The sequence below is a fragment of the Cetorhinus maximus genome, chromosome 19 (genome assembly GCF_964194155.1).
Source record: "Cetorhinus maximus chromosome 19, sCetMax3.hap1.1, whole genome shotgun sequence".
Classification (NCBI taxonomy): Eukaryota; Metazoa; Chordata; class Chondrichthyes; order Lamniformes; family Cetorhinidae; genus Cetorhinus; species Cetorhinus maximus.
In genome coordinates, this window is record NC_135897.1 from 65,890,208 (window position 1) to 65,912,912 (window position 22,705).

A 22,705-nucleotide genomic window follows, 5' to 3' on the forward strand; every position below is an offset into this window, starting at 1 on the left:
AAAGATTAAAGGTTAGTCATATTCAGAATAACCAAATATATATTGTATAAGAATTGTATAATTTAGTTATAATTTGTCAATAATCGGCGGAAAACACAAGCGGCAATGAAAGGACACATTAAATTCAATTAATGCAGTGATAGACAAAGAAAAAATTAAATTAGAAGGAAAAACAATTCAGGAACAAATTACGGGTAAGAAAACAACAGTACAAATGAGGACGTTTAACATTATACAGTAGAAAAAGCAAAGAACAGCATATCAGCATGTAGTAACCAAAACAAGAAAATACATGGATGACCAATATGGCAATCCAAAGAAAATGGAAATAATAAAGCACAAGGTTAAAATCGCAAAAATAGCAAAGCAAGGGAATTATTGATTATTCGCAAATTTAATTATGATCAATTCAAACAAAGGTTTTGCACAATTTACCAAAATATATGTTTTGTTTTTAAAACAAACCACCAAAGTCACCGTACATCACCAGTTGTTCCCCAATGACCAAAGTACAAACCAGGATTGTGCAGCAGAGTCCAGTTCAGGTCAGGTGTGGTATGAATTTCAGCAGCCAAGGCCCCAGAAAGAAAATGCACACAAAAACAAAACAAGGAAAAAAAAAATCAGTAATGCAAGAAAATTCTTAGCCAGCACTGGTTATCAAACTGAAAACAGCTCATATAAAATTAAGCTAAAAGGTTTTAAGTTCCTCCTGCCAATAATTGTAGCAGAAATGTTGGCAATAGTGCAAAATATGGAAATCTGTTTTGTGTTTTCACTGACTCCATTAAAGAAATTTCATGCACAACATTAAAAGTAACATTTCCAATGGCGGAACGTGTGTGAGAGTGGCAATAAAGGGGCTTCGCAACATTTGAGGACTGGACTAGTCTTAGAACCATATCCTGAACAACCTGGAAATATACTTGTGAAAAAGGAGCACCTAGCTGGATAGTAGAGGGTTGGAAGGCTATCTAAAATCTTAAAAACATTTTTTTTTAGCTCTTAAAGGGATGGCCTATTAAGATGTTGCAGGAGATTAAACATCTAAACATCTCACGCACATTACTAGTGCTTTGACAGATGTGAAATTTACCTGTAATGGTACAGCAGAGATTTAAAGTGGAAATGTCACACAAAGTGAGATCTCCATTTTATGAAGCTGATAGGTTCAATCTTCAAATAACTTCTGATTAAAAAAATCATTTCAATAGCTCTTCAGATGCATTTAACACAAAAACATGCAAAACTTGTCAACTTCAAAACACTATAAAACATACATACAAACACTGACAAAATGATCACATTGTGTCTGATTACATTTCTCCTGCCAAAATAGAATATTTTTTCTGAATTCCTTTTAGCGCTCCTGCTCCGCATGACTAAGAGCACTGCAGGCACTTTACTCTGAGGCCATGCATTTGAGCCAACCACCGGGGGAATTATCACTTGTTCTCAAATTTGCCCTCTCTGAGCTACTCACATTTATCAAGGTCAGGAATGTCAACCTCCCCCCAAATTGATAGTTGGATCACAAATAAAATGTTGTGCAGCAACACCTGAAGATTTGGAGGCTATAAAATAAACAATGAAACTCCAAAATTCCCATCCTGGAGAGTAGATCCAGTTCCCTTAAAATCTTAATTCTTCAGCTACATCGCAATTATTTTAAAATATTATGTTGCAGGCCCTTGAAAAAAATGTTCTGAAAACTTTAGTTCTACAGTATTAATGCAATAAGCAGCACCTACTTAAGTTTATAGTAGGTTTGAGAATGTCTTATGTTCTAAGAGTCTAAAGTACAACACAGAACAATTTTAAGTTTTCAATATGAAAGAAGAAAAAGTGCTAATCTCTGTAAGAATCCAATTTCAATTTCTTTTCCAGAAGTTTATTGCTAAGCACGAGTTTAGATCAGAATTTGGTCATTAACATCCCAATCTCAGCTGAATGACAAAAAAAATCCCCACAGGTTTTAAAGTCAAATTGCTGCATTAAAAAAGGAAAGTAGAAACTATTCATTCCTGATTTAAGATCAGCAATTTGTTTTACAATAATTATCTTTCTCTCTCCACAGATGCTGCGAGACCCGAGTTTTCCCAGCATTTTCTGTTTTTATTTCAGATTTCCAGCATCAGCAGTATTTTATTTTTATTATGGCTATTCAATGACAATTAGTTTGATTTATGACCATGGATATCTCTAATTCAGACAGTGGGGAAGGACAGTATTTTGAATAGAAAACTCCAGAGAAGCTGAGAGAGAATAGCCTTGAAGAAAACTTTTTAAATTGCCAAGTTTCATATTTGGATCACAATTCCCAACAATGGAAGGACGAAGTAACAAAAAATTCTAAAGTCAAGATAAATTTTAGTAACAAGGTAGAGTGCCTAACGAGGATTATGAAAATCAACAAGGAGGTATTGGGGTCTCAAAGGAATGGCCATTTTGTGAGATTATAACCTGAAATAATGCACTTCTTTAAATGAAAAAAAATTACTTCTCTCCAAAACGAGGCACACTCATTCTTTTTTGGACTGAGTCTTTCAGAAAACTTGAATGCAGTCTCCACAGCTCAACATCACTGACATTGATGATTTGGGTCGCATACATAGAGTTGATTACACAACATCCTTTCCAAAAAAATTCTGAATCAGAGCTAGTCATGAAGAACTGCTCAAGTATAAAACTGACTAATATAGTATTGCATTCCTTTACTGCTTAGTGAAAACTCACCTCCACGGATGGCCCAGGAGGTGGTCTGGAGTTCACCATGTGGTACGTCATAGGCCTGCAACCCATATCCCACCAGTCCACATTGGAATGCATCAACACATGGGCACATCACACATAAATGGGTCATTTCTTCTAGTTAATAAGGTGAAACATCCTGTAGATCTCTACTGAATGAGTGAGGCACATATCAAACAGTAACAAAATTGTTTAAGCCTAATGCTGAACCCAGTAAATCACCTGCATGTGTTTTCTTAATTTCTGTAAAGCTTCCTCTGCCTCACCGAAAGTCTCATCTAGCTTCAATGCTTTCTTATAGCAATTCTCAGCATTTGTCAACTTTTCTTCTTCTTCTAACCTGTTAAAAGATTTTTAAGAGCCATCAGAAAGTGATCACATTCAAATCCTTTCCAGAATATAGAATTTCAGTCAACACTGAACAACTTACGAGTGACAGTGAGCAAGGCATAACCATTAAAACAGAAGCTCCAACCAAAGACACCATAGCAAACTAAACTTCATTCTATCACTACTCTGAGCCATTGCAGAGATTCTGAAATTACTTTGGAGGTCACTGGGATAACTAATACCTTAACTCCAAATGTTGATTTGCACAACATCCCTTCCAAAAAAAAATCCTAATCACAGCTAGTCCTGAACACAAGTGGATACAAGTCCACTTAGCCAGCTCAAAATGACTCCTTTAATTTCCCTTCCACCATACAGGTTTGGTGCAGTGTATTGCAAGTTCTGAGAATGTTGTTATATTGCCCTCTCTGCTGCCTCTCTGTTGGGGAGGTGTAAATAAAGTTAGTTCAAAAATGCCTGCCTACTGTGAATCTACACGGTGAGCTTTCCCTCAGTGCAATACACAACGGAAAGATGGTGATGACGCTGGGATGGAATTTTCTTTTGCATTTCATTTGAGAAATTAAGGACTAAAGAATATTGTGACACATTTTTGGAACTCCTAAAGTTGATTGAGGAAACTTGGACAATTTAAAAGATTGCACCATGTGTACATCATGTTCAGGTACAGCAAGCGTGACCAACCATCCTGAATTTTCTGGGACTGTCCCGTAATTCAGCCTTTTGTCCCACGTCCCAGGTCAGGCCTTCCCAGGATGCTATTTGTCCCAGATTTTGGAGTCTCAGCAGGCCATTTTTTTCCTACACGGCAAAGTGTTCCTTTTTTTTTGCTCAGCTAGGGCTGGTCACTCTGGGTACAGTGAGTCAGCACAGTCTAAGAATGGATGTTTCTTTTTAATATTTTGGAGAATATCGTGTTATTCTGTAAGAACAAAGGCTGAATGTGTGTGAGAGAGAGTGTGATTTAATTCAGCTGGGCAGGGTTTGATAGAAGTCAGGTTGTCTGGGGGTTTAGGTTAGATATAACATTTGCATTTTTAGATAAGTCAAGAGGTTGTTTAAATATCAAAGGGGAGTCAGAGGTATCAAGAAAGATGTTTACATCTTGCAGTAGTTCCATACGTAAACAAGAAGTTCATGACTACTTGAACCAAAAGCAAAGACAAGATGGAAACATGAAAGATTTTATATTTGGAAGAGTTTGAGTTTCAAAGGGGTGTGAGGACAATGGGACTGAGATGAAAGGGAAAAAAGATATCTGAGAGTTATTGTGGATAGCTAGGTTTTCATTGTTGAGCTGGAGAGCTAGAGATGGCTGGAACTCTGCTGGGAAAGGATGCAGTTTGAATCACCCATCCAGTCAACCCAGAAAAGACTTGGGCTTCAGCAAGCAGTTTTATTCTGAAGTGGATTCCACCAGGGTGGAAGAGGGTAAAGGTCATGTGGTACACCTTTATTGAAACTACAACAGTTTACCTTGTGTAATATTACTGGATTTCATATTTAAACATCTATAAGGGAGTGTTGCCTGGAAAGTAGTTACTTTGGGCTTGACCAAGTAGTGTGTTTTTGGGGGAATGTTTTGTAAGACTAACCTTAATTGTGTAACTATAATCGTGTCTGCTTAAGTTTTCTTTTATTTTTTTGTTAATAAAACTTTTACTTTAAACTTTTTTAAATCCCCAGAAGTGTTACTGGACCTCTTACTGCTGAGGTTGGTACGTCTTCTCGTTATCAGAATACAAAAAAGGTTGTGTCTGTAAGCCAAGTTTCCCTCTGGGATTTGGTTTGTGCAGCAATTAACACCAGCTGTCATAACAGCAGCATATAATTGAAAAATTGCACTGAAGGCATATTTGGGGACAAGGTGGGGAATTCAACTCAAACAAAAGAACCAATGTAATTACTAATGAAGGTTACATATTTGGCTGAGAGCAAATAAAATAGGAGATGAGGATAAAATAAAAGTTTTTCTCATTGTGATGGGGCCAAATGCTCTTGAGATGCAGTCCAACCAATGTTGCCTGTGAGACCCAGTGCTAGGCACTATTCTGAAATTAATGAGATTCTGAACTCATTATGGCGCAACTAAGAATGAGATTGTACTGAGAGTTGCATTCCATGAAAGCAAACAGTTGCCAAGTGAAACTGTTGCAGATTACATTCTCAAATTAAAGGAACTCTCTCATCATTGTAGGTAGGGCGTGAACTTGAAAATCAATGTTACAGACATGTTTGTAGGAGGCCGAAAGAACAATAAACCCAGGCCAAGCTTTTGAGCAATAAACTGATGTGCAAGGAGGCCTTTGATGAGGCCACAGCCATGGAAATGGCAGAAACAGATAGTTGCAAATTACAAGCTTGTTCTTTTCCTGAGCAAGCAGGGGAGGTCCACTGGATTTCAGCAAGGTCCAAGTCATGACAGCCAAATTCACAGTGTCACAGTCAGAAATTTAATGCTACCATTGCCATGGGAGCCTCCAACCATTTAAATGCTCCCGTTTCCAGTCAAAGTGCTATGCTTGTGGGCAAGTCAGTCATATCCAGACAGCAGGCAAGAGTCCAGTTTGTGGTAAAGCTCCAAGTCACAGCCAGGCACCAGGTCGAGATCATGGTAGATCTAAAAAAGCTAGTTCAGAAGTCTTGAAATCCTCAAATGCACATAGATAGATGTGGAAACAAAAGTTGATGTTATCAAGCAAAATCAAGAGTTGCTCTCAGAGAGCATGAAAAACAGCTTATGGATGATGAGAGTAATAGGTCTGAAGACAAAACTTCAGCGCCCACGACAGAAATGAAAGTCAGAGTTCGCAACTTACTTTCATTGTTGATGACGCCGCAGCCTAATATCTCAGGAAAAGTATTCAAGGAGTCTCCAAGTCACATTCCATTATGCAAAACTGATGTGAAACTGACTAATTACTCCAATACAGTATTCCATATTAGCCCAAAGTCAAAGTTCAGATTTGACACACAGTCAGAGATGTTGAGAGAACAAATTATTGGAAATTGAAGGAGATAGTCAGACAGAAAGAAAAAGCAGCGAGATAGGTTAATTGAAAGTACATAGGAAGGAAGGATAATAACGTTGTTCTTTTCATTACCCCTTGTCAAATTATGATATTTTTATTAAACACATACTGGTGTTAAGGAATTTTTTTCTTAAAAATGTAAATTACTTTGGCAGTATCCGTCTTATATGTTTTGGTTGTGATTACAGTGAAGACAAGTATGCAACCCAACCTGTTAAATTTCAGGTACTGCTAATGTTGATTTAGTCATATTGTATTTTGGGAAATTATGTACATGTACCATTTTAAAGTTTTTTTTTTAAAGTCAAGAGGGAGTGTAGTATATTACAAGATCATTTTGTTATATGGCCCTCTCCACTGCCCTCCCTCTGTTGGTGAAACGCAAGTAAAGTTAGTTCAATTATGGTGGCCAACTGAATCCATATGGTGAGTTTTTCCTCAGTGCAATGTACAACATTTAGTTTAGTTGCTTGATGGTACAGAACCTGAGTATTGCTGAAAAAACAGACATGCTGTTGAAGCTTTTCATCTTGCACTCATCATAACAGATGTAGGAACGCCAAATTTCAAAGAGAGCAGCAAATTATACTGTGATAAGGGTGATGATTGGTTGGCAAGTTAACTCTCATTGGTTGAGACATTGCCATGGAGAATGCACCAGGGAACTATTGTCCCATGGGCTTTTGTTTAATTCAAAAAGGCTCAATGTCTGGACATGTTCCTTTTGCCTGCAGAGGACACGTCCTTGCTTATGAATATATGTAGCTTCTAGCAAGTGTAAATGAACCAGTTACGTACCCAGCTGATAATTTTAAATTAGTTGTTTGTGTAATTCTTAGCACATTCAGGATTGTTCAGCAAGTGTTGACCAATCACGAAATCACATCTAACGTTAGACATGTTCAGAGTTTTGAAAGCATGGGCTGGTTGAGTACGGTCAGTACACTGCTTATTGTGACCTGTCCTCTACAGACAAAGAAACATGTCCAGGCATTATGCCTTTTTTGAATTAAACAAAAGCCTGGGAGACAATAGTTCCCTGATGCATTCTCCTTGGTAACAATGTGACAAGAGTTGACTTGCTAACCAATTAACACCCTTTACTCATGAAATATAAATTGTTGCTCCCTTCGAAATTTGGCATCCTGATGAGTATCAAAGTTTTTCGTTTGAACTATGTCTCTTTTTTCAGCAACATTTGGCTTCCTTCTTTTCCTCCCTCCTCCAAGCTAAAGTGTAAAGAAATTACAATTATTACTTCAAAGCTAAAAATCTGCCACCATGTTAAAAAAGAAATGGTACGCTTTGGATCTTTGAACACTTTACATCGTGAAAAATATTGATGAATAGCAAGGGACAAAGGAGTATTTAATTGCACGTTCTAATGTTCTTCACAGCATACATAATCATGGGAAAGCAGGTCATTAGCAAACCTAGTAGCATAGAACAGGTCTAATAAATGATTCCATGGTTGCTATGTCAAAGATTCAACAACCAACAAATGGTTAAGAAATTAGTCCCTGTTGCTAACTAGTCAAATCAAAACTTATTAATCTCAGCCATGCAATAAACTCTATGCTCAAATTTTAATGTCTTCCATTACCAACTTCTACCATTATAAATTCATACACACACATTTATAATAGAAACTGCCTATGCAAATTTGTTTCACCATTATTACATCCTTCAACCATGATGGCACTGTAAACCCCAATTTCTTTTCCATATATATCTCCCAGCTACTCAGGCTCCACTGTACAAAAGCTCCAATGCTGGAACCAATTGTACTTCTCCGCTTGTCAAAGTGGCCGAACTTTTGCTACTTAACTATGAATAATATAAAGTCAAAGCATCACATAAAAAATAAATACAGAATGTATGACATTAAAATAGAAACTAATTACATGCCTATGCTGTAGTCAAATTAATCCACCCTGTCATCAAACCCACTTCTCATCTGAAGTGCACTCTACATTTTGACTCCTTCTGTACAATGCAGTGAGAAATTGACGAACACAATCAGTTTTATTAAATAGAACCATTCTATGTATTCCGCACTTACTGGCCTCCTCTTTCCACTAGAGTTTGACAGAGATATTTCTTTGCGTTCCTATGTGTTGGGCACGTCTCCAAAGCCAAGTCAAAGTCAGAAATAGCTTTGTTTAGACTTCCTTTTGTTGCATAACTAAAACAAAAGGAGAAAGAAATGTTAACAAAATCCATGTAGATGGGCATAAATTGATGAATTAGTCACTCATCTCACACCTTGGGCTGAATTTTCTGTTCGTCGGGTGGGCGGGGCTGACCCATCCACGCCTCCATTTTACGTGGGCGGGCCGTGACGTCCGCACAGAAGCGCTATGTGCTCCCTGTGCGGGCGGGGGGAATCCCTAAAATTGAGAGTATGCTCTTTCGCGCACGCGCACGAAAGAGCACATTCATCTCCCTGAGACGAAGGGAGGTCGCCTCTACTGTCAACAATATTAAAAAGAGAAAAAAAAATTCCCTTACATGTCCCCTCATGTGACAATGTCGCATGAGTTGGGACATGTTCATAATTTCCATAACAAGTTTATTAAAATTTTTTAAAACCCAACATGAAACCTCATCCTGCCGGTGGATGAGGTTTCATGTTTTTTCTAGTTGCCGCCGGGGCTCCTGGCCTGCCCGCCAACCTTAAGGTTGGACTGGCAGGTCCACTAAGTACTTTAATTGATCTGTCAATGGCCTCAATTGGCCATTGACAGGTCGGCGGGCAAGCAGCTGATTTTGCTGCACCGCTGCCTTCCTGAAAATTTAAATGGGACGGGGTGACGTCGGGAGTTCAGCCCGACGTCATCCCATGTCATTTTACACATTGGCGAGCAGGCCCCACCCCTGCTCGCCGATGGTAAAATCTCGCCCCTTAAGTTGCAATGTTTTTAAAAAATAAAAGGCATGTGGAGGAGCACTTCTAGTTCTTTGGACTCTCCAATTAATCTGAGCCACACAGCATAGATTCTCCTGGCACAGGTTTAACCAAAACTATTATTCTAAATTAAATGGCAAATTCCTGACATCAAAGTTTGAGTGAAATGCAACATGACATTATGCATAAATCAAAGAATTATTCTCCAAAAATTGTAAACATTGGGAAGGGAATTTCTATGCCACTCACAAAATGATTTGTTTCACCACCATTACAGAAATACTAGAATCAAACTATGTGCACAATTGTGATTTGCTTTTCACCCCTACCCTTCCTCAACTGGAGCGTGATTCATGCGAGATATGGCTCTACATCTTATGGCAGCCTTTCAACACTTCAACCAGCTGGCCATTCAAGTAAAAACACGAACAGCAAGTGCCAGTGAACTGTAGGACGGAATCATCGCAGCTGAACAAAATTTAATTTTTACTCATGTACATACTTTAAACAAGAATCATGAAGCGGCAATTAGAAGCAGAAACCCTAGACCCTCTAAAACAGACACCAATGCTAAATGCAAAACTCCTGCAGTGTTATTCTGACTGGAGGATGGCTAACTCAGCACAGACCAAGGATCAAATATGGTACTTCCATGGTCTGCACAACTTGCCACAACACCGAATGGCATGTTTATCCTTTGAACCGCCAAATGATCTATATCTGTGACACTTAAAAAGACTTAACAGCATTAAGATCAGTACAGGCAAACAGATGCTGTTGTACACAATACACACTAGAACAGAAGAATTAGAGCAGGAATAGGCCATTCCATTCGGTGCATTGAGCCTACTTCGCCATTCAATAAGATCATGGCACATTTGATTGTGGCCTCAACTCCACTTTCTGGCCCGTCCCTATAACCCTTGACTCACTTGTCAATCAAAAAATAACTCAGCTTTGAACATATTCAATGACCCAGCCTCCACTGCTCTCTGGGGAGAAGAATTCCACCGACTAACAGCCCTCAGAGAAAATAAAAATCTCCTCATCTCAGTCTTAAATAGGATTCTCCTAATTTTTAAACTGTGCCCCCCATAAGGGAAACATCCTCTTAGCATCCACCCTGTCAAGTCCCCTCAGGATCTTATATGTAACAGCATACAACCTATCACATACTTACAGAGCACCACGAGCCACAAGAGCTTCAACATTATTACTGTCAATTTCTAGAGCTTTGTTGTATTCATTCATAGCATCTACATGACGTCCTGCTTTAAAATGTTCCACCCCAGACTTGACACTGTGGGGGAAGAGCAACAAATCCAAGTCAGTACAGAATCAAATATTCATGTAACTTATTTCTTCAAACTGTTTCACATAAAACTCATGATGCTGATGCATTTCATCTGCAGCATTTTGAAGAACATCTACATATATGACTGCTAAATATGCTAGAAGTCTTATTGTGATAAGAAATTTCTATTTACTGAGTGCTTAATTACAAGGGCAAAATATTAAGGACAATGTCTCACTAATCAATCTTTTACAGCTATGTTCCCAGAGACTGAAGATCCTAGAAGTACGAAATCACAGGGTCACCAAGTCGAGCCTCAACGGAGATGATGGTTAGATGTAAGGGTCTTATGTGAAATGCCTTTGGGTGGTGTATATTTATTTGACAGCCATTGTGTGCTTTGGGTTTGTCTGCTATGTGGGGCATGAATAATATAAACATTAAAATGATATTTAATCTAGGGTATGATCGCAGAATTGGACAATAAGGGTACAGTCCACTTAATTAAGTAGCAATTTTAAATTGAGATTGAAATTCCACCTAAAATTCATTGCTAAATTCAAACCTCTCAATTTGAATTAAAGGTTAATTCAAATTCCATCTAAAATGAATTCTGACCAGTTTAAATCAGTTTAATCTTGGTTCAAGTAGACCAGAGCAACTAAGTTTCCCGATCTATTCTATTATTAATAATATTTTATTATTAATTCTCTAATTTTTTGGAAAAGGTGAACAAAGAATTTGGAACTATCCCTGTTTTTGCATCCTCCACGGCTTATTTGCAAACCAGCGTACAGTATAATCAAAACCAGGTCCACAAACAACTTTCCCACTTAAAGCGCAAGCAACTGGATGCATGATAAAATTCTCGACATTTGTAAAACTTTTACAAATGCCCTTTTTCCAGATGAATGCTAGCTTTCACTGAAAAATGTTCAGGATGGAAAATGGTAAAGCAGCAGCAAAGTAAATCACCACCATGGTTTACGTGAACATTACTGAAGAAAACATTGTTTGTGACTGTGATTTCCAAAAGCGCACACTTTTTGTGTGGTGTTGATATTCTTCCTGTAATGCACAGAAATAATAAACAAGGCGTGGATGACTGGTGCACTCTTTCAAGCACTGCAAACTAATACAAGTGCAAGAACCAATACACACCACAGCCACAATACCAATTCTATGCAGTGCCAAGGAAATAATCAACCATCAATGAAACTTTGCAAGGTGCTGAATGCTTTGTGGATAATTATGCTGCAAACAAGAATCAAGCCACATTTAGGTATTTTGTGCAATAGCTGAACTTTGCATTGCGTAGCTCTTCAGTGCTCAAGTTTAGATCACAGGCACTTAATATCTGTTTTGATGCTTTATTACATGTAAGAGTTCCTATAGTGTTTTGATTTTTTAAATTAAAATTGTTGAGTTCCAACTGTTGGGTCAAAATTATCCTGTTTAAGAAATATTCATTCAAATTAACAGGAGTAGACTGTATAAATATTATCAAGTCTAAGGCAAGAAGTGGACATGTGGAACAAACATTAATCAAAAGCAGTTAGCACTGTGCTGATTAACTTAAGAAATGAGCTGAATAAATATTTGGCGTACAACGAGAAGGAAGATAATTAGAAGTTCAACATGAAGGTTTATTTGTTGTTAGGTAATGGATAAACCATTTGTGGAATTCAATACCTCAAAGGTGAACACTATGGGTGGAATTTAATGTTGGTGACGGGGATCTCGCCTGCCAGCTGAAGAACCAGAGTCCCGTGTCACCTCCATTGGAGAAAGCTCGCCAGAAATGGCCAGTGTGAGGCCTTCCTGGGATTGAGGACCCCAGGGTTGGAAACCCTTCAACACCCTCCCCCAAGTGCACCAGCCAGAGGCCAGCAGTTCTATATTGTGCATCAGCACCACCAGGAGCAAATAAACCCACAAGCAAACCCTTTCCGGTTCCCTGGCTGGCGACTCCCCCACCCACTGCTGGTTGAGTATCAGTGGGATGAGGCCTTTGCAGGAAGGTGATCAATGAGCCTTTCCGCCCCAGGCTTAAGCAGGCAGAGGGAAGGAGGCGGCATCCCCACTCTGCACAGTCTCTCCTGATCAAAAACCCTACCCACCTCCAAACTCACCGCTTGTGTGGGGGCACATTAAATTCCACCTAATGAGTGTAATATCTTGGAATTTCACAGTTAGTTTCACATAATTATTCCCCTAAGAAAACTGAAACGGTTAGGTCTATTCCAGGATAGTGCAAATTGAATATCTTCCACGAAGCGAATGAGAATGAGCTTCTCGGCCTTTCACTGCAGTTTGTGTATTCTTAGAATTCATAGCAAAAACTGGCCATCTCACATCAGGAAATCATTATGATAGCTACTGTGATAAGTGCAAGTGTCATACTGTTGCATTAGATAGTATGTGCAGGTTGACAAAAAGGCCCGTTGTCTGGCATACAGTAGAGACCATTCTACTTTGTTTATGGCTATGCTTTTCTTGATTCGGGGAGGTAATGGAAAAGTGCTCTATTTCCCGTCCAGCTTCCCCTCTGATGAGCACAAAAAATGCAACTAAAATTTAAAAGCTACAATCAGTAAATTAAATCAAAGTCCAGAACTGAAAAGACTACCTCGCCCCCAACCAAATTTTAAAAAATCTGATGAATGCAGATGAGTATATGGGTTCATTATTAGATGCAGCCTCATCAGAATAAATAAAATATTTAAAATGAAATGACGATAGCATAAAATTAGCACTCTATATGCTTGAATATGAATTATTCTGCATTGTGATGGTAAAAATTCACATAGCTTCATACTTTAAATTTACTACCCCTCACAAGAATCTGTGATCTTCCTTTGCATCAAAGAGTTGCTCTGGTAGCATAGGTTATAAATGCATTTTTGAGTGATTCAAAGATTCATGAGGTTTTAAAGGTAACAGATATTTTGCATTGTGCTCCTTCATATGCAACATCATGAATGGGCAGATTGGCCTGCAATCCACTGTTCCTATTAAGGATATTACACAAATTAAGTTTGACAGTATGTTTGCATTCAAGTGATCTATAAGCAGCAGTCCTAAAACATGACAGCAGGGAATAACCAAAAATATCCTGTTTAATTGTTTTCATTAATAGATCTCAAGCTACAATCAACCAGAACATTTTGTAATCAACATCTAATTTACAAAAATTTGCTTTTGCTTACCTCATTGGCATCAAACCCACAAACCAATTTGTTTCCTTCTTTAATATCAGCTGAGTAATGTCATCATAATTGCTACTTTGTTTCTCAGTCTTTTAAGTTTACCAGATTGTAAATACATACCACTTTAATGCCCAAGATGCTGACTGTTTTTTCCGTAAAGCTGCAGCATAATCATCCCCTATAAAGTTTTTGCTGTTAAAAGGAGGAAAGGATCATCAGACTTCATACTTGAAAGTAACGGCCATATTATTTTAAGTTACAAGTGACACTGTTAAGGCATAACTCAGGGGCGGAAATTTCAAATGCTACCCTCGAGATAAACAAACAAGAAGCTCAAGAAATGGTCATAACTTTGCTAAGTATCAATTAAACCCAACAGAATCTCTATGGAACTGTTATGCAGGAACAGTATCTGGGCAGAACAAGAAGGTTTTTCTTTTACAACCCATTAAATCAGAAACCATGCTGTAGTTAAATTGTATATTTTGTACTGCTGTTAATTGGTTTTGGCTTCGCAGTAAAATAGCAAGTGCATAAGGTTTGAAAATCAAAAGCGGTTATAATTTTGGCTCTACATTTGAGACCACAGTAAGAATATAGTCGCTGATAATTTGGGGCTTCACACAAGTTGCAGTTTAACTGGTGAAAAGCATATTTTTAATATTTTAAAGTTCACAAAACTCCCAGCAACCTAGATCTTCCTTTTGACCAGCTGGCTCTTTTCCAACTTTAAAAATTTCACCAGTATTTGAAGGTCAGTTGGTGGAACATCACGTGTGTTTACATATGTATGCCCAGCGTTCTAACTTCATTTGATCTGAAAGCAATGTGGTACTGACACTATAACTTGGTACTGCTGACCTACACCATTTTTAAATAGTAGCTGTGATATAACAGCAGCATTAAATTCTTATTATCAACTTAAGTTTAGTGATTCTGTAGCACTGCAATGCAACACTGGGCCAGAACTTCTGAGGAGTGGCAATCAAATTGCCACTCCGCTCCTTTTTGCCTACCTTAGTCAGGAGCTGCACCTTCCTCGTCCGACCTGGGCTAGGTGAGAAAAGTGCAGTGGAGCAGGTTCCTGAGGCCTTCAGTCTAGGGCAGCAGAGTTGGAGGAAGTGAAGCTATGCCCCCTTTTTACATCAGTAGCTGCTGTTAAGCAGTTAAGCTTAAAGGTTCCAGCTACTTTGAGGAGCCAGGGAGAAGGTAAGTGTGTAAGGTAAGTGGGTAGGAATCGGGGGGAGGGGGGGGGTGGACGAATGGTCAGTAGGATGGGTAATGAGGTTTGGTGGTGGTGGTGGGGGGGGGAGAACAGAACTATAATTACCCAGGAATTCAAAATGGTTTTTATTCTTCTAACTATTGCTGGATAACTATTCGGTTAGTACAGTGGGAACAATCTTGAAGTCTCTGATTTAAATCGGAGTTTCGGATGATTCCTGGTGCAGGATAATTGCTCATCAGAAGTTTGAACTTCACGGGCAATTCCCGTGCAGTCCTTGCATGAGGACTTCCGGGGGTCCCCCTGCACATCTTCTGGGGTGCCTCCCGAGTACAACGCCCCAGAGATCACAAGTTATAGGCCAGTACGTGATTGTCAAGCCGAAATCATTTTAGAAAGAAGCTGAAGATTGAGCATACCCCCATAATACTTCTCCCAATACCCGGTTCAAAAGCCCTGCTCTAATCCTTTCCTTGCTGGACACATCATCCACACACTTCAACTTGCCTAACATTACATCACTAACATCCTGTCTCCCACTCATTACCCCACCTTCATTGATTTGCACTTGCTCTCCGTCCTTCTACACATTATATTTAAAAGATCTATCTATAAATCCCTCCATGACCTTCTCCAATCCTGGTTCTGCAACCTCAACAGCCTTATGTCACCTCTCAAATTCTCCATTCCTCTTCTGCAGGACTTTGCCCTACCAATGGTATCAGCGTCATCTGCCATCATGGTCTTATTCTCCGAAACTTCAGCCTAAACTTCTTGCTTAAAATGTTGGCAAAACCCAGTTTTTCCATTTAGCTTTCTTGGGTTAGTGTGCAATTCCTTATACCCATTTTTGAAGCACCTTGGATGATATTTCTTATTAAAGATGCTATGTAAACAAAGTGCTGTTGTTTAAGTAATCAAAACAATTTTAAACCACTTTGTCATTCGTCTATGAAGGAGACAAAATTAAGACTTTGGTTGGTTAAGTTGGATTGGAAGGTCAAAGGCTGATAAGCATTTGGGACTGAAAATATGTTCCCAGTTTCAACAGACATTGCAACTCTTGACTCAGCCTCAAGCCTCACCTCTGCAATCCTCTCATCAGAGATGGAGATTCAATTTCACTAATTCCAAGTTTGCCCAGCAAATATTCAACAGTTGATGGATTAGCAAATCCAAGTGTGCAGTGTAAAATTTTGTCATATGTCTCAGCAATAGGATTACCCAGAGTTGAATTACACCTGCAGACAGAAATAAAAATATTTTAAAAAAGTAAGAGCAGTAGTAGGAATTTTCAGTGTGGTCGTCAACATCTTTGTATTAGCTAGGCCAGGAAAATGAAAACAGAAAATGACATTATCAACTACCTTTAAAAGTTGACATCAAAAAAGAGAAGCAAATGACATACTGAACGCTAATATTGAACTGCTCTTATCACAAGGTCAAAGCTAAATTGGCTGCCATATTTTTCTACATGATAATTATACTTCGAAACTACAAGTGTCAAGTAGGGGAACATTTAGAGAATAGTGATCGTCAAATCATAAGGTTTAGGTTAGCTATGGAAAAGGACAAGGGGCAATCCAGAGTAAAATTACTGAAATTGGAGAAAGACCAATTACAGTGAGATGAGAATGGATTTGTCCCGGGTAAACTGGAATCAAAGATTGGCAGGCAAAACTTGTAAAGGAGAGAGCAGGTTCAGAACAGGCCAAGGCCAACATCTGCCACTAAGGCTCCAGTGCAAACCCCTTATGTACAGTGCCCTGGAGTTTCCCCTCTACAAACTAAGTGGTCAACTAATCACCTGAAACTCAGCAAATCAAGAGGTTATAGCATGGCTTTAGCAATTTGCTTTCGCTAAATATTTGGCAGTTCAGAATACTGGGGAATTTGTGCAAGGTAAAAACAAGCAAGGCTCTCTCCAAACAGAATAGTTCTGTGTTTGGCAGATTTCAAACAGATCCTGGTGTTGAAGCAGGTTTCTGAGAATACAGCAGACACTGTGATACTAAGTGTGCTATACAATTGCAAAGGACAGAACACTGAAGACAGGAAGAGCGCGGGATTATGGATTGGACAATACCCACTGATATTGTTGAAATGGTGCCAGAGGCCTCAAGGCCAGTTAAAGAGGTGGGAGAAGGAAGTCTCTGGGGATTGTGCACCAGCAGCACTGTCGTGACACAAGTGAGTGGGGGTTCATAGACATGCGCCTTGTCTGTGTCAGCTGTGTCCAGGGAATTCGGGCGAAATATGGCTGCTGGTGAACGCAACTCAAGAACCAAAACAATTGGATAGTAAGTAAAGAGATCCAACAAAATGGAGGCTGACTTGCAAAGACTGAGATTACACGTGATATATTTGTGCGGGAAGTAATGCAAGTGCTTGTAACTACGTAAGGCATATCTTTGTTGTATTGACTATTGACAGCAAAATTTACCTTTTTATTTGGAATATCCTTGACCAGTTAATTAATGGTTGAATTTTGATTTCAGTTTGTTTGTTACGGTAGAAGTTTTAAAAAGTGAAATCTTGTGCAGCATTTTTTTTCCAATTAGCGTTATGGGGATTCCTTTCTTTTTAAAAAGTTATCGAGCTCTATGGGGATCGTAACATATGATACTAACAGGTCCTGGGAAATTATACATATTTCACATTCTGCATTCATTTAAGAAAGCCATATGCTGGGGTAAAAATATCAAGTTCAAATCCAAACCTTGGGGAGAGGCTGACCCCTTTCAAGTAAAGAAATTAATGACGGCAGTAAAAGACAATAAAGACAATTCAAAGAAAAATTTGAAATTATGATACTCAAATAGCTAATTGAGTTTTTTTTAATTGTCTAAGACTATATTTTAATACTGGAATTCCCATGGTAAGTGTTTGTATAATGAGTTTCACTGCAGCAAACATCCTAAGCAAAATCTTAGGAAGATAGATAAACTTCACACACATATATTGGAACATATAAGTGTCAACTTCCTATTTATCATTTGGGGTGAAGGTAGGGGAGAGGGAAAGAGTTGCACTTTTGTACCTGTAGTATGCAGGAAGATCTTCACCACTGATGACACCCAATTTCCAATGCGAAAGATGAGTTGGAAGAGCTGAAGGATGCAAAGTTACTGCAAGCCTTTCATGGTAACGATCAACATCTTTTAAAACCGCTGTAAAACAGATTGAAGAGATGCATGTACAAAAGCTGAGACACATTCCAATCAGCAACAATTTTCCAATGAATATCACCAACTTTCAGTACCTCTTATGAGATCTCCTACTTGAAAGTAAGATAAAGGATCGTCATGTTTTCCATGTGAAGGCACATCTCTTACTGGGCAAAGTGCCTGTAATAATTTTAAACATGTAATTAATACATTTTTCAATTTTCTATGGTGCATTTTGCATTTCCTAAAAACTGTTCTATCCAAATTAAAAGATTGTTTGATTAACCTAAAGATCAGTGCTGGGTGCTGAGGTTTCAAACTTTCACATGTTTCTAAAGAAAAATCAACTAATTGTGATTTTTTTCTCCCTGAATAATTTTAACCAGGTAGTAACACATAATCTTCGAAAAAACATTATATGGAGGATACTCAATGAGAAGCCTCAGGACAATTGGGGTCATTGTGTTGACCATTACTCACCTCTGACTGTGCTGTTCATGAGCTGAGGTAATGGTAAATAAAAAGGATACAAATCTCATCACAATGCTGCTCATGCATTCTGTTTTAACTCTAGTTACAGCCAAAATAAGTTGGAGAGAAATTTAATCTTGAAAGCATGTTATTTTAATTTTCTGACTGTGGATAATTCTGGTGATGTCAATAAATATTCCCTTTTCTCTCTCAAACATATACAGTTACAACTGTTAATTACATCATTTCCAAAAACCTAAGCTTTTATAGTAACAATACATGCTGCAATGTCTTACTGTTATTTCCAAGGATTCAATATCCCGCCTAAGGTCTCCTCCAAGGCTGATTAATGTCATGAAGAACCCAAAATCACGAATGGATGCAACTCGCCCAATCACTATATCTCCACGTTCAATATCACGGAAAAAGTACTGTCTTTTGTCATCACTTGGAACCTCCATTAGCTGCTCCATAGGAGGCATAATTGCATAATAATCTAAAAAAGAAATAAGGGCTTCAAGATATATGGGAGTGTTTGGGGTTCTAAACATAAATCGATGCAAACTCATAACCACACTATATCACTAAAACAAAGTCTGCATGCAATGAGCATAATTTATTGCAAAAAGTTAATTAATTTAAATGGTTAAAATTATTTTAAAATTTTATTCCGAAGTATACTTATAAACAATTACAGTAACCTCTCAATCCAGCCTGTTTCACTTCTCTCCAGGTCACACAAGATTGACAAAATGCAACAGCAGCCTTTTGTATATCTTCCTGCAGAAGGTGCCATTTTGGAACTAGGGCAGAGTGTTTTTGAGCAAGCATTCTGCCTCAATCACTCGGTGGCAGACGTCCTACAGTTATTTCTTTTAAGTCAAATAGGTTAGAAGAAAATGAAATAAACAAATTGCATTTATATAGCACCTTTCACAACCTCAGAACTCATTTTGAACTTTACTGTATTTTTGACTGCAATTTGCAGCCAATGAAGAACTTGTTAAACCGTAGGAAATGTGGCAGCTAGTTTGCACACAGCAAAGTTCAAAAGCAGCAATGAACTAAATGACTATATCATCTATTTTAGGTGTTGGTTGAGGGATAAATGTTGACCAAGACTTCTCTGCTTTTCTGCAAATAGTTCCACGGGATCTTTTATGTCCAACTGAGGTGGCAGTCGTCTTTTTCGAAAGCTGGCATCTCAGTACTGTACTGAAGTGCTAGTCTAGATTATGTGTTCAAGTCTGTGCAGTAGGACTTGAATCCACAACCTGCTCACTAAGAGGTGATCCCAGAATGCTGTTAGACACCCCGTCATTCACCTCAAGGCACCAATAGCACAGGTATACCCTTCTTCAGTCAGGAAAATGTGCAAGGGCAAGAAAGAAAAATTAACAATCTTTCAGAAAATTTAAGTGGAAAAAAATTAGTAATCAAAATATTGATCAAATCTGTATGCATTTCTTACAGGCAAAACTGAATAAAGAAACATCCCAATTTTTTAAATTAAGAAAACACTACAAAAATAGATGACAAAGTCTAGATAACTTCATGTGCTTGCTACCTTCCGTCTCTTCGTCATTCAGTTCAGTACTGGCCGTTGACTTCCATGATGGAGCAAAGAGAAGGTCTGCTTTTCTTGCAATAAATTGCTGTATAGCTATATTATCAATTCTTCTATCCCTTCTGCAAAACAATAGTGCAGTGCATTAAAAACATTATTACTCTCTGTGCTGTGATGTTATCCAATTAACCATAATGTTGCTGAATGATTTACACACTGATGTACCATGAAATTCAACAAACTGACTGATTAACAGTTTCATTCAAAAAAATCTAACACTTGAATGCATGCATGCAAAATATAAAAAGGCTAAATTACGTTATGTAACCTAAAGCTGCATAAATCATGCTTCAGCACATTGTCTATCATGTTGTTTCAATATATGGAAGAAACCTTGTTATTTTTTGGCCTGATAATAAAGTTTTTTGCTAACAAGGATGCACCAGTCCAGTTGGTGCCTTTATCATCAGCCATAAATGGAGGTACAAACAAGTCACCCACTAGTAAAGTTTGTTGGTACACCAGATCAAGCTAAAAATTCCCCTATTCATTTATTCAACTGTTTAAATTTAACATTTTCCTTTTCAAAAGAATGCAGACTTCAGCTGGACTTTCTAAACAATGATTTCCAGCATCCCTATTATTCTGTTTTTCAATTAGTGTCTAATTCACTGCCACTTCCCTTCCAGAAATGCCTACCTTGAAGAAGTCCTGCTCTTCTCTCCGATTGGATTTCTGTTCATCCCTTTTACCTAGTTCATCTTCATTGATTTCTATTTCCCCTCTCATGTTTGATCAGGTTTACCTTCCTTTTGACCATGTCCCATTCACCCCTTGCTCAAAACCTACCACATCTCTAACTTTTCCCAGTAATGATGAAAGGTCATTGATCTGAAACATCAACTGTTTCTCCACTCACAGATGCTGCCCGACTTTGAGTATTGCCAACATATTCTGTTTATATTTCGCATTTCCAGCACCTGCAGTATTTTACTTTTCAAAGTCTGATTTACAGTCTTGTTCACCAGAGTTTTCAAACCTTTCCATCTGGGGGACCTCTTGTAAATAATAAGAGACTTCCCTGTGCTAATCTCTCATAGTGTCAACTACCCAAAGAGAAACAGCACTTTCACCACAGATAATCTATTTCTATTAGTATGCAGCAACAAAAATAACATGCTCGTAAATTAACAAGTGCAGAAAAATTCAAAAGTCTCAGGGCTTTGAGCACCATCCAAAGTCTGAGTTCCCCAACTCTAAACATAGCCTATAATTTTTTTATTGATTCACAGGATGTGTGTCACTGGCTAGGCCAGCATTTATTGCCCATCCCTAATTGCCCTTGAGAAGGTGGCTGTGAGCTGCCTTCTTGAACCGCTGCAGTCCATATGCTGTAGGTACACCCATAGTGCTGTTAGGGAGGGAGTTCCAGGATTTTGACCCAGCGACAGTGAATATATTTCCAAGTCAGGATGGTATGTGACTTGGAGGGGGAATTCCAGGTGGTGGTGTTCCAGGTGTCTGCTGCTCTTGTCCTTTTAGGCGGTAGTGGTTGTGTGTTTGGTAGGTGCTGTCTAAGGAGCCTTGGTGAGTTCCTGCAGTACATCTTGTAGATGATACACACTGCTGCCACTGTGCATCAGTGATGGAGGGAGTGACTGTTTGTGCATGGGGTGCCAGTCAAGCAGGATTTAATCAGTTCAAAGCTCCTCAAAGATATTTCAGCAACAAGTTGCTTACCATAAACGTGACCTGACAACTTAAAAGGTAAGAAATAAACATAAGTAGTCGAGAAAAATCAGGCATAGTCAAAAGGGTAACACTTTCAATACAGAAAAAGATCCAAGAAGGTCCTGCTTTATGGCAAAATGGAATTACCACCACTAATTTTATTTTTTTAACTAAACAAGATGCTACAGCTTTCAATGTCTAGCTAATCCCTTCTGTATGAGTTTACTCAAGTTGAGCTTGACCTACTTTGCATGGCAAGTGCAATGAGCCTTGTGGGATGGCTGTGGAAAGTGTGTAACCAAAAAATAATTGCTGGAAAGGAGCTGCAATGACAAAAGGACAGCTGGTGTGAGGAAAGTATATACTATCTAGATCACTCCTGGCACTGGTCACGGTGACAAGATAGTTTTAAAAAAAAACAAATAATAAGGCTTAACAACCATGGTGTGGCAGGAAGTAAGTGGAAAATTAAGCTATAGCCAGGGTTGACTTAGTCCATGAAAACCAGCTCCTGCTCCCTTGACCCTATTCTCGTTCAACTACAGAGACCCAAACTTCCCTGCTTGATCCCCAGCTGGCTCACGTGGTAAATGGTGCCTTCTCCTCAGTTGTTATGAGACAGCCTTTTTGGTAAAGCTGAGTTATTTAAAAATCCCAGAGGGAAACTTTAAACAACTGTCACAACCTATATTTTAAGTGGTATGTTGGAGATGCAACTCTAAATTCAGGAATCAGACCACCAGTTCGAGAGGTTTTATATTAAACTAAATGAAACAGTTTATTAACTTACACAAGTTAAATATATACACATGGCTACAAATTACTACTTTCATAACTTTTAACAAATTTCCAAACTAATCTCCATTAAGGCAACAGCAACCCATAGACTTAACCAGGCATCAGGCAAAGCATTTTCACCTTACGAATTCAAAATTAGGTTCTTTTCACTTTGGTTCCTGTCAAGACAGTTGGAGGCTTACAGCTCCTTTGATCTTACAT

At 38.5% G+C, this 22,705-nt stretch overlaps 1 protein-coding gene across 6 annotated transcripts in view; it reads right to left on the reverse strand.

Moving 5' to 3' along the window:
* Positions 1 to 22,705, reverse strand: part of ttc14 (tetratricopeptide repeat domain 14) — a 45,887-nt gene that overhangs the window by 14,979 nt on the left and 8,203 nt on the right. For 4 of the 6 annotated variants that reach the window (XM_078563968.1, XM_078563970.1, XM_078563969.1 and 1 more), the window contains exons 2-10: positions 19,976 to 20,097; positions 18,705 to 18,904; positions 18,033 to 18,117; positions 17,811 to 17,940; positions 15,856 to 16,011; positions 13,666 to 13,737; positions 10,223 to 10,342; positions 8,197 to 8,319; positions 2,974 to 3,091 (exon numbers count right to left, since the gene is read on the reverse strand). In XM_078563968.1, the coding sequence (XP_078420094.1) occupies positions 2,974 to 3,091; positions 8,197 to 8,319; positions 10,223 to 10,342; positions 13,666 to 13,737; positions 15,856 to 16,011; positions 17,811 to 17,940; positions 18,033 to 18,117; positions 18,705 to 18,904; positions 19,976 to 20,097 (1,126 nt within the window). Of the gene's footprint in view, positions 1 to 1,101; positions 1,268 to 2,736; positions 2,792 to 2,973; positions 3,092 to 8,196; positions 8,320 to 10,222; positions 10,343 to 13,665; positions 13,738 to 15,855; positions 16,012 to 17,810; positions 17,941 to 18,032; positions 18,118 to 18,704; positions 18,905 to 19,975; positions 20,098 to 22,705 lie in introns of those variants that run through there. The other 2 variants (XM_078563971.1, XM_078563972.1) reach the window with 2 other exon arrangements.